At 37.2% G+C, this 13,041-nt stretch overlaps 1 protein-coding gene across 16 annotated transcripts in view; it reads right to left on the reverse strand.

The window, feature by feature from the left end:
- The window catches only part of NBEA (neurobeachin), a 450,384-nt gene that overhangs the window by 401,921 nt on the left and 35,422 nt on the right, over window positions 1-13,041 (reverse strand). For all 16 annotated transcript variants that reach the window (XR_006415936.1, XR_006415934.1, XR_006415933.1 and 13 more), the window contains 6 exons: window positions 12,268-12,499; window positions 10,194-10,294; window positions 9,888-9,983; window positions 9,295-9,416; window positions 3,245-3,371; window positions 400-519 (listed from right to left, as the gene is read on the reverse strand). Coding sequence is in view for 12 of the 16 variants with exons in the window: in XM_044442661.1 (XP_044298596.1) it covers window positions 400-519; window positions 3,245-3,371; window positions 9,295-9,416; window positions 9,888-9,983; window positions 10,194-10,294; window positions 12,268-12,499 (798 nt within the window). In the remaining 4 variants the exon portion in view is untranslated. The remainder of the gene's footprint in view (window positions 1-399; window positions 520-3,244; window positions 3,372-9,294; window positions 9,417-9,887; window positions 9,984-10,193; window positions 10,295-12,267; window positions 12,500-13,041) is intronic.

Genomic DNA, 13,041 nt, shown 5'->3' on the forward strand with positions numbered 1-13,041 from the left:
GTCCCTCTTTTCCTCAAAGATACTGGCCTTGTTGGGGAAAAGATACAGTCTCTCCATATGTTTAAGCAATTTTGAAAGGATACATGTAGAAAAGGTTTATATAGACTTTTTAGCTTTCCCTTTCAAGTACTGTTGTTCTGTCAAAAGAAAAGTTTCCAAAACAATTTTCCACTAAAAACAAACATATTGGAGAGATTCAAACTTTCACATCTTCTAGTTTGGCCTTGAAATGGGATGGTCTCTCAGCAGACCTTTTCCAACTGAAGCAAAATATCTCAAGACTGGACTTAGGGAGGGTTGTGGTCTCTTGGTACCTTCATAAGCATTTTCCAAAAAGGGAATTTATTTCTGAATGCTACTTTGAATATTTTCAGGAATATAAAAATGAAAAACACGTACATCATTTGTGTTCACATGCCAAGCCATATCGCCATAGGATACTAACTGACCATTTACATAACAACGAATTTCACTGTTTCTCCAGCGATTATAGATGTGTACAATGCTAATCATGTACCACTAAAAAGAAATGGAAAACATATTATTAACAAGAAGCAACAGCATTACATTTTTAAATACCACAATACTTTTGACTATTATACAACAGTTTTTCCTTGAATATAAATGCAATTAAGTTGTCCTGTAAGAAATAAGTTATCTGTTTTGCTGAAATCTGTAGATATAACTCAACTTATTACATAAATTTAAAATTGAGAAGTGTGTAAGGCCCAATCAAACCAGAATATCCCAGCTACTATCATGTTTTCTAATGGGTGGATCATTCCTCTTTAGAATGATCCAGTTAAACCAGAATATACTTACAACTAATACTTCACAGCTGTAATGACAAAGGCTACACTCTCAGCCAGCCTTTTCTCATGAGAAATGGCAAAATGTGAAACTGAGCCAAGTACAACAGCTTTAAATGCAAAGGAGGAAAATAATGCATACTGTTCTACTCAACTCTACGCAGTACATCCTTTAGAGTGCTTAATTTCTGCGGCGTCAGTCTTGATCCTCTCCTCCAAATGATACCCTACACGTGCACAGGAAAGTACTCCAAATATTTGGTACCAGCATGTAATCTGAATAACTCATCCTTTATTTTTTACTTCCAAGGTGAGGATTACATTCCAAAAAGTGTCACCACCTGAAAACTTCCAAATACGAGACTTCTGGAATGTACATAAAAGAGTGCAGGAGCGAAACATAGACCATGTTTTACAGGAGGACAAGTTGTGTGAAGCTATTGCATGTTTATATATGTTCCTAGTCCAATCTTACTTTCTTTTACAGCTAACACTTAGAGCATAGTCTTACTGATCAGCTTAATTTGAACGAAGGCTGAGAGGAACCTCCAATGACATGCTGACTACACCAACACCAAAATACAAGACCAAAAGCTAGGAAGAAGAAAAGCACAAGTTTTGGCATGTACATGTATTTAGTGCAATGACTGTGAGTAATAAGCCTTCATTTCAGGGTTCTAAAGATATGAATATAAATGAATCTCAGGTATAAATAGGAAAAAATGTCATTCTGAAGAAAACATTGAACACAAATGTCAAAGCTGGAAACTTTCCAATTCTTAGGTGCCTCACTGAAATTAAAAATGAAGGGTAACTGGTATTTTTCATATGGTGAGACAGGCTAGAATCTAGTGAGTTGTTGCAAGATGAATATATCTTTTTGCAAATCATTTGAAGATATTGTGATTATATGCCGCAACAATCCTGTGGGCTAAGTCTGACTGAAAGCGAGTGAGTGGTCCAAGGTCACCCAGTCTGCTCCATGGGGATCTCCTAGGTCCCCAGTCCAACTTGCTAATCACCACACCATACTGACTTATTTCATAAATTACTCTATCGGCTCCAGAAAAGAACTACCACATGAACTCATATACTCTGGCATCTGCTTTGCAGAGGCTACTACATTTTCACTTACAATTGATGTGTGTTACCACCTTCTGGCATGCCAGCCTCCCATCCAACCACCAACTATAGAGATTGTCCTGAGAGCTGCACTGTGATCCCAGCCCTTACTCCAGCTTATCAGCTGGGAAAAGACTGGATTCTTTTACTACTGCATCACCAAGGCACTCAAAGCACTTCAGCTACGAATGCCGAGCCGGCAAGCCTCTTACCATTGTTTCCTGCTAGGAGGCAGAAAAGGGAAAATGGGATAAGGGAATGACAACCACAATTGTTAACATTCCCTAGGCCTAAATTATTTGAATTTTAGTTGTTTGTAGGGATAAAATTTATTTCATTTAAAATTATTAAATGCTTTATGTTCATTTTATCCCTGGCATTTTAAAACATAATCCAAATAGTGATGGAACTTTAGTAATCCTATTTATAGGTCACCTTTAACTATTTTTTACCCGCATTCCTTGGCAGACTAGAAATGTCACTGAGCAGCAAATGCAGACATACACACGATATCCCAGCCACTAGTATGTTTTCTAATGGGTGGATCATTCCTCTTTAGAAGGCCATGTATTTTAGTCACAAATATTTCTATTTTCCTATTTGTAGAAAGGCTAAGATTAAAATTAAATGCCTCCAAACAATGCTAAAGTTCAAGAAAAAATGGATTAGTTCTGAAATATCTTGAAGAACTTCTGGAAATAAACCATGTTAGCATTTCCTTAAGATATAAGCTATAGCATAATTTTGGCTTACATGAAGTATAACCTAAGTAATCTAATTATCTCTATTGCCATAGACTTCTTCATAAAAAACATAATGTACAGTGGTACCTCGGCTCACGAATGCCTCAGTTCACGACCAAATTGGGTCGTGAACAAAAATTTCATAAAAATTTTGCCGCAGGTCACGAACTCTGCATCAGGTGATGAGTGTGAGCGCGCCCACCTTCCCTGCACGGGCGCAATTGTGGCAGTGCTGGGGGGCGAGGGAAGATGGCCGCTATTGCACCAGTGTTCCCTGCCCAAGCGCACCTGTGCCTGTGCCCGTCTCCCCCTCCCTCTTTTTGTGAGTAAAAAAATATATAGTTACAGAACCGATTAACCTTATTTACATTGACCCTTATGGGGAAATTTGACTTGGCTCATGACCAATTTGGGTCATGACCAGAGTCCTGGAACAGATTAAATTTGTGAGCCAAGGTATCACTGTATCTTGTTTCCTGAAAACTGAAGAACACTTGTAGGAAAGACACAATTCACTGCAAGGGTGTCTGATAGTTGTTGCCATTCATAATATAAGTATGCTGTGCTTACCTTGCGTGGTTGAAAATCATATTTCACACAGTGCTGAAAACCTTTGCCCTTTGACTTCAGTGATGTGACTATTAAGCAGTTGCCAACAAAATGAGCAGAGTAACCAACACCTTTGCTAGTGCGAAAACTGAAATAATGAAAAAGCATTTTTAAGTCTTCCAAGAAAATTACTTTGATCTAGCAAAAACCATGAGGTACTTAATTCAACCTCTACTAAAGGACAGAATTAAAATCATCCATATATCAATACTCAATGCATACACAATCAAAAGAGCACTGTAAAAGTTTCCAGTTTACATACCAAAACTGTTGGTATTTTCTTTATTTATTTACAGTTATAGTTATGGCAAATAGCCTAAACCCTCTGTCCACAATGCAGCATAACTTATTTTCAAGTGTGCTATCCAATTGCTTTTAATGAACATTGTAAGGCACTCCTATTTGATTTCCTTAAACACACCTCTAACATATACCATTGTTGTCCCCTTTTTACAGAACAGAGTTGTCCCTTCTGGGGATTGAAGGTTACCAAATTTCAGAGAGCCAGGTTTGGGGTGACGGAATTGCAAGAGCAGCTTTTACATTTCTTTAAGGTAGTCACCCCTCTGTATTACCACTGAGTGGGCAAACTGTATGAAAAGAATGTAATTCATACAAGATTCCCTAGAAGAAAAAATCTGCTTAATTTTATTTCTATTTTAAAGTTGATTTACAAGAGGGAATTAAAAAAGGTTTTCATTTTTATCCACCTGCGGTTTTATGTGTACTTTAAATTTGTTTGTATATACGGTACAGATTCCATACCGTATGCTGCTGCATCTAAGGCAATCAGGATTATGCCTGCATTCTGAAAGACCACTACTGTAGGGCATCAGACAGGACATCAGAAGGGTATTCTGTACATCAGGGGTCCTCAAAACTTTTCAGCAGGGGGCCAGTTGAAAGGTGCCAGTGCTGGCCGCGGGACGGAAAGGTTGTGCTGGTGGTGCATGTGGGCTGGTGAAGGAGAAGGGGCAGTGCGTGCGGGCATGTGCACTGAGGTGGGGGCGGGCATGTGGCGAGGTAAGGCACGGGCAGGTGCGTGTGGCGAGGGGAGGTGAGGCAGGCGCATGAAGCACGAGGCAGCAGCTTGCTCGCTTGGAGATAATTTTCTCCGAGTGAGCAAACCGCTGCCTCCCTGTGCGCGGGGCGAGGTGGACGGCAGCAGGTGCATGCATGGGCGCAGTGGGTCCAAATAGGCATGGTGGGCCGGGTCTGGCCCCTGGGCCTTAGTTTGAGGACCCATGCTCTATAAGCACTGAGGTAGTCCTCAGTGCTTATACAGAAACACCCACACATCTATCAGACCTGCAAAGACTTTTGTTTAAAGTTAAATCAAGTACTTTAAAAAAAATCCTTTGTTATGTCTCCTGGAAAAGCCACGTTCATTCACCCTTCTCCTCCTTCTCTAATATCTGCAAAGAACTTTCTGAGTAGTAAGAAAAAAAGCTTCCCTCCACCATCTGATTTCTTTTTTTTAAGTTGTTGGCTGTTCTTTGATTTTTTTTAAAGCCTATTTGGCTTTTCCTCACAGTTGAGAACCAATTCCTCTCCCAAGCAGAGCCTTGAGTGTATGCATGATTCATTTACCTCTGAGGAAGCAGCACCATCCCAATTTAGGCCACTGGTGATGAAGTGGATTTAAAGCTTTTCCTGTTCCTTTTTCAGGCCAAAATTCTCCTCCCCACTCCCCACTTTTATAACAACCCCATTGCATGAAGGGTGGATAAAAGGACTTTTAGGAAGGAGGGAATTTTGTCTCATGAAAACAGGATATGGGAAGCTTCTCAAATTGACACAGTCTGACATGGGGGGGTACACACTCTTCATAAGAGGTAAGTCAATCATATGTCTATACATAGGCCTTTGGCTCATGCCTCAGATAACTTCACCAGCCATTATCAAATAAAGCCATAAACTAGAGGAGGAGGGGAAGGAGGACATTGACAATGTTTTTCACCATCTTGCCAGTGGTCTCTAGCCCTTTTGAACAAACCATGCTGAAGCTACTACCCTGCTGTATTTAGATGTAACCCTGGTAACCAAACCCTTGAACCCAACAGTAAGGTGGTTTGTGCATAAGCTATCCTGGCAGGTTTAGAAAACATATCAAGTCACACTGGGACAAGCATGCTGCAGAACCCACTTTCCTTAACATGTCATATGAATCCAGTAATTAACAACAAAAGGTCTTCTTGTTTCTACATGAAACTCTTTACGCAAAAACTCTTAGCTTAGTATTAAAAACACATCTGTAAGTCATTGATTAGCTTTTCCCATTTATCTGAATGGGTTAACTCTAAGCATGTCTAGATATGGATCCATCCCAATAACTTCAAACTAAGTTAATTTGTGTCTTTCTAGCCATGCAATTAGTAATGTACTAAACATTTTAAAACAATTTTCTTGACTTGCATGAACTACAGTGCTGACTAACCTTTTAAAACATCAACTTCTGCCACTTCTGATCACATACCAAATTAGCTTTTGGGAAATATTCCTTCATGTTAGATTTTGTTCCTTTGAATGGAAGGAGAAACATGTCCTCCCTTCACCTCAGAAGATCCTGCAGTATACTGACATTCTGCTTTGATTTATTTTCAAGCATCGGCACAATCTCACTCCAGGATATGTAGCAAATCTCTAATTAAATCAATTGTCAACTTGTAAAGAGTTGCTACATGTCAAAATAAGACGCACCCAAAGAGCAATAATAAGGGCTACTTTCCTTCCATTTTCTCTGCCAATCGTGTGTAAATTACCGTGTTTTTTATGTTATATTTGAATGCTATAATAATTTTCAAAAATGTATGTGGATGGATTTATGTTTCTGCTATATCCATATAAGAAGAAAATGCCTTTTCTGAAGCAGTTCAGAGACCTAGCTAGATGTTTATGGGATGTTAAATGTCACTAAATGGTAACCAAATGTCCTTTCCAACAAGGACATTTGATTGCAAAGTCTGCATCTAACCCACAAACTTATGTATTTATGGGTTAAAAATAAAATTTCACTATCTTCAATGTTATTAAAAATTTAGCACCAGAATGCTAAGTGCTGGTCAGAACACAGGAGCTAGATAGATTCTACCCATAAAGTTTATAGTACAATATCAAAACAGGGGAAATAGATAGGACTTGTTAAAGGAATAGCAGGACGAATAGCAGAAGGCACAGATAAGGTGGGATCATATCAATCCAGAGCACTTTCAAGAAGTGATTTCTTGGGTAACAGAGAATCAAGGTATAACAAACAGCATAGTACAAATATATAAGAGGGAGGAGCAAACAATAACTCTATGAGTTTGAAGAGAGTAGTTTTCAGTGGCATTTTCCTTTTGCATCCCATATACAACTGACCTCATCACTGCTACCAAAGCCTTCTATCATTCAGCTGCTTCCTTAGTATAGAAGTATAGAAACTCTACTGGAGATAAATATCTTTCAGCACTGAATAAAAAATGAACACTAATGATCCTGAAAATAATTGGGACCCAAACTGTATTTTCTCAGGGCTACTTCTTATATTGGATTATAACAATCATGTGTTGTCTAATTAGTGTACATCTGTCAAGAGGAAGAGCGATTACTAAGTTCCAGCTTGTAGCAAGTGTACCTAAACATCAGTGAACTTATTATATATCTTCTGCAAGTAAAACATGTTTTCAGTTAAACCTCCAATGTTTCAAATAGCATAATTTGGAGAAGAACATTTTTTATCAAAAGGAAACATTTCTCAATTCCTAATCACAGCTCCAACAGTTTTTATTTCATATAATCTTGTCTAATGATCCCTGAAAAAGTGCTACTGGCGAGAGTGATGAACAAACTCTTTAAGCTGGACTTAAAGATTACTGCCTTGCACTCTCCTTTTTGACTTTGTTACAACTTAGAATTAAAATGTATTCAATCAGCATTGTTACTGTTTAACATACAGAAGATTCTCAGCTCTGAAGTGGCTTTTTTTCTGGCACAGAAGTTATATAAACAAAAACTAACTTGTTGGTTACATAAACATTCACACCATAGTACTTAATACAAGGACCTTTGGCTGCAATTATAGCCATGAGTCTTCTTGCTTAAGTCTCTATCAGCTTTGTGTATATAGATCCTGCAGTGTTTGTCCATTCTTCCTGGCAAAACAGTTCCAGCTCTGTCAGGCTAAATGGGAACCAATGAGGAACAGCAACTTTCAAACCCTGCCACAGATTCTGTGTCAGACGTTTGTCTGGGATTTGATTGGACCGTACTAAGACTCAGATTCCTGTGTCTAAACCACTTGCATCTTTAGCTGTGTGTTTAGGGTCTCTATCCTGACGGAAGATGTACCTCCACCCAGTTCCAAAGTCCCTTGCAGTATGGGACAAGTTTTTCTCTAGAACTGCCCTGCACTTGGCTCCATCCCTCTTGCATTCAATCCTGACCAGTTTTCCAGATGCTGCTGCAAAAAAGCATCCTCACAGTCTGATGCTGCTATCTCCATTTTCACTAAGGAGATAGTATGTTCAAACAATGAACACTGTTGGTTTTGTATCATACATCATAATTTGCAGCAAGGCCAAACAGGACCAAAAGGACAAGAAACTGTTTTCCACATGTTTATCATGTCTCCCATATGCCTTCTTGCAAGTCCAAACAGACTTTGATACTACTTTCCCATAAAGCCCATTATTGTGGAGCATCTGGGTAATAGTTAGCTTGTGGAAAGTTTCTCCCATTTTAGCTGCAGATCTCTCCCGCTCATTCAGAGTCCCCATTGGCCTCTTGGTTAATTCTATAACAAATCCCTTCCTTATATAGTTACTGAGTTTTGGTGGACAGTCCTGCCTAGGCAGCATTGAAATTAAGATGTTTTTCCTTTTTTATAATAATGGATTTAACTGTTGTCCAGAAGATGTTCATGGTCTGCAATATTTTTTAAAACCCAACTCTGATTAGTACCTCTGCACAACTTTATCTCAGAGATAGTTCCTTCATTTTCATGATGTTTTTCATTTAGGTGCTGCTCATCATCTAATCTGAGAACATGTCACACTAGAACTGCACACGGGTGTATTCCATTCAACTACTCTGCTTTCAATATGTGACTTCTAGAGACAGCGAGTTGCATCAGAGTTTATTTGAACTTGCCATAGCAGATCCATTTCAATTTCAGGTTGTAACACACAATGTGGAAAAGTTAAATGGGGATAAATACTTCTGCGATGCATTCTTAAGTTTTGTTCTTATCCAATACTCTTAAAGTCTATGCTTAAGCATATGCATTAAAGCAAAAGAAAACTACTGTATTTAAGTACTAATTCCAGTCAGTGCTGCAGTAGTCATAAGTGTATTTTGCTTCACAACTTTATTCCTATACAGGACTCAGGTTCTTTTCTGTATCTTGGTGAACCAAGCTGGAAGGACACCACAGATATGGACATATAATGAATGACAAAATATATTTTTGATTATAACTTTATTTTCTTTGTGCAACAAGGACCAAAAAATTGTTTAAACATGTGAAAAGCTCAACAGGGCCAAAATAAAATTATGTGCAGGCTAATTTCAACCTAGAGTACATTAGACACTCCTGGTCCAAGTAATAAACTTAGAACTTTCATTGGTAATTTCTTAGTGCTATACTTAAATTATTTACGTTTAAGTTTAATTCATGAAGCTATAAATATTCTAATCCAAAGTAAAAATATTCAGAGATGTAATTTACTGTATTAACAGCACAGTCCTATGCATGTTTAGCCAAAAATGGCAAGTTGGGGAATGGTAGTAGGAATATTTTTTGTCTAAACATGCATAGGACAGATATTTAATTGCTTGAATTTTATGTATGTTTAGGATGGGAGATTCAATTAATTATACAAGGAATTTTCTATTTTTCAGGATCCTTTTTATCAGTTTACAACTATTTCTTAAAAGTCATCTTTCACACTGAAAGAAACAAATATTACAATTTAGCAAGTATTGAAAATGAATTTTTAAAATAATACAACTGTGCTATAATTTTCACTTACCAATAGAGATACGGTTTATCCTTATCTACATTAATATTATTCAATGGATCCATGCGAAACCAGGTATTAAGAGTAAACCCATTTTGATAAGGCCACTTGGCAATAGGAGGCAATGCAATTGCCTACAAAATGAAACAAAATAGAAACATGAATTGTGTTATAATGCTAAATTAGATTTAGAGAAAATAAATCTGCAATCCTGTTGCAAGGAAATCTGCAAACTCAAGTTTGTCAAGCTATCCTAATTCACTCAGCAAGACTGGTTTTCAGTAGACAAACAAGACCTTAAAATCTCTCAGCAACAGTTTACTGCTTGACTTTTTCAACTGCCCATCTTTTTCTTGTGCTAGTTATATTAGCATGCTGTTATCAAGTGTTAAACCTGCAGTATAGCCTGGCTATAAACTATTTCACTGTGAAAAATGTATTAGCTCAATACATACACTAAATATTAAAGTACAGAAAATATTGTAGCAAGTGGCACGAGAGAGAAAATTTGCACAAACTATATTCTCAAAATCCACTAAATGAATTTATCTAATTGTTAAAGGATTAACTTTTACTTTGCAAGGAAGGTATTGGTTAAAACTTACTGCAGCACTGCAGCCTGGGAAGTTGAAAAAAGTATCAGGACCATGTCTCTGTGGCATCTGGTTAAGGACTGACAACAGCTTGACTGCATGTTTAGGCTGTAAAAACAATGAAATTGTGAAATTATAAAGTATAACCATTTGTGCATAATTCTACCAACCAGTTCTGCAAGAAGAATAACTAGAAATTAACCTTCAAGAAGTTACCAGAAGCAATTTTTAAAAGAATGCAATCAATTAGCTCAACTTGTTACTTCATACAACTTTGCAGAACAATAAATTGTAAGTATCTTCTTATTAGCTACATACCCAAATTCCATTTTCACCACGTAGCATGCTGAACAAAAGCTTCAACTCCTTGACAGTAATACTGTAGCTGGCAAGAACTCCCAACATATCAACGAGAAGATCTTCAAAGAAAAATAAAATTACTCTAATATTTGTTTACATTCCTGTCAAAGTCTGCTTCACAGGTACAAGATGGATTGGCCTTAAAACTAGCATTTCTGAATGCTCGATTCCTTATTACCACCTTCTGCAATTCTACTAACTACAATTTCATGCTCCTGATATAAACAAAACAAGACATTTGTGTGAATACTAGCTTACCTTTTTATGGAATTTTATTTGCTTTTTAATGTAACATATTGGCCACTGCCTTGGGCATCCTTACCCTTTGTCCTATTTGGACTTCAGGATGCTACATAACAGAAATTATTTCATAATATAATATAAAATACCAAAATACAACAGAACAGCAAACATAGTATTTAGTAGAGTTTAAAATGACAACACATTTTTGCCAAGTGAGCATGTTTAGGGAGCATATGCTATAACTACGGTTCCTCTCTGTTATTCTATAACATACTCTAATAAAGGAAGTGCTTGGAGAAGATCTTAATGCACAGTCAGTTTGGTGTGGAAATAAAATATTTGGCCAACACCATTTAGGGCTTTAAAGCATGGCAAATTAATTTAGTGTAAAAAGAAGTTCAGACAAAATAATTAGAGGTAGTTGGTGAAAAGCTGTTAATGGCCAAACTAGTGGTTTTCCAAAATACATTTATATTCTGCCAGCATGCTTACAGTATCCAAGTAAGTGTACTGACCCATCTCCTTTTTTAAAGTTTGTCTAACAAACTAGGGCTGTCACACAGATATGGAAATCTTGTTAAACTACTCTGAGTTTAGTTAAACAAACAAACAATTAATTCTGCACAAAGATGCATTGACTATTTCAAGTTGGGACTTTGTAGCAAGTATCTCATTAGAACCCACCCAGTCCAACACATTAGACAGGACATCCCCTTGACCTTGTGTTCTCAATAATGTGTGAGACTGGGGATCTGGCATTAGAGGTATTTTCTCTGATCCCACTGTTATGGGCAGATCACTTCCTGGTCAGACTGTGAATGGACATTCCCCTTATGATTAAGATGGTCCACCCCGGAAACTGATAGAATCTGAGGAATTTCAGAGAGCTGTTGGAGACTTACTGATTAGCATAGCTGGTGCTCCATATGGTGAGATGGATTGGGCTATCAGCATAAGGAAAAGAGACAATAGGTACAGCACTACATAGTGAACTATAAAGGCATTATGCATGTCAGAGAATATAGATGAGCACAAGCTACAAGGAATCTAACAGAAAACTGTTGATATGTGTGAAATAACAGGATAACATATGTACAATCATGCTTTAAATGTGTGAAATACAAAGAATACTAACATAGTTTGGAAGGGGCGGGGCGGGAAGGGAAGGGGCGGGGGGGACAGACAAGACAAAACAAGAAAAGACAAGACAAGACAAAACAAGGGACTTTTATTGCTCTATACTCTCTATATCTCACTATCGCTGTTAGGAAAGTCAATTAAAATACTGATAACAGCAGATTCTTATTTAACTTAGTGCGGTTGAGATTTTCTAACTTAATTTTTAGTATTAGTTCTGTAGGTTTTAAAGGCTTGAAAATCTTGTACAAAATATCCACTTTCCTCTCCCCAACAAAATGCTAAGTTTGCAAAACTACTCTCTAAATATAAACAAACACAATTTTCCTAATTTATATTTCTGAGATGGTGAGGTTCCACAAATGTTTATTTAATTATTACAGTTTTTAAATGAACCTAAAAGCATGATCTCAGAATTAGTTATATCCTATTGCCATATTTCTTCAAAGTACTCACAATTTCATTAATTGCAAAGCATGTTGACATTAGTTGAACATAGCTGATAAAACCAATGAGATGTTAATTGCTAATGATGGCCTATTTTTATGTCATACTCCATCTGTTCTCACACAAATTCAGCTAAAAAAACTGTAAAGTATCAGTTTTTCATAGTGTTCAGAAACATTTATATTATACTCATCCATTTATATACCTGCAATCATATCATCCACAGTACTCATCTTCAGTAGCACTTGTTCAATTAAACCAACTTCTGTGCTGGTCTGTAAATTGCGGACACTTTTACGCAGGATGGCGGTAAACATGCTCCAAATTTCTGCTTGGCATGTAACATCACAGTGCTCTAAAAGTTCTGACATGCATGTTATACTTTCTGCATCCTGGATTATAAAGTTCATCTCTAGATCGAATTCACCACCAACCAGCTGAAAGCAAACACATATGAAAAGAAATGTTAATTAATTTTCCAGGTTCTAAGAATTTAAGCAGGCTACATTAAGCAACTCTTGATGCTTACTTAACCTTTTGTGACCTATGAAAATCAACCTACTTTTATCAAGAGCCTATCTGAATTTTTCCACTGGCATTCCAGGTATGCATGAAGAGATGAAGCCAAGTCATGACAATAAATGTATCTTTGCTGTATGAGTGGTCTGATGTAGATAAAAAAGAAACACCTGATATTATGTTAACAAATACACTAAACATATTTTAAGGTCATAATATGTGCATGTGAATATTATGCACATATTCCAGGTTCACACAATCAGTAGAGCCTACAGTGGCTTACAGCACATGCCAGCAGCCATTTGGAATATTTAAAACCCAACAGGGTATTGCCATGGTTTATAGTGTTGCCTGAATTCAAGCAGGAGTTGCTTGAGAGCTAAAAAGGCCTCAATCTAATAAAGGAATTTAAGTCTAATAAATTATGTATTCTGTTCTCATAATTGCAAAGGCACCAAAG

The sequence above is a fragment of the Varanus komodoensis genome, unplaced genomic scaffold (genome assembly GCF_004798865.1).
Source record: "Varanus komodoensis strain SLA01 unplaced genomic scaffold, ASM479886v1 scaffold4, whole genome shotgun sequence".
Taxonomy (NCBI): Eukaryota; Metazoa; Chordata; class Lepidosauria; order Squamata; family Varanidae; genus Varanus; species Varanus komodoensis.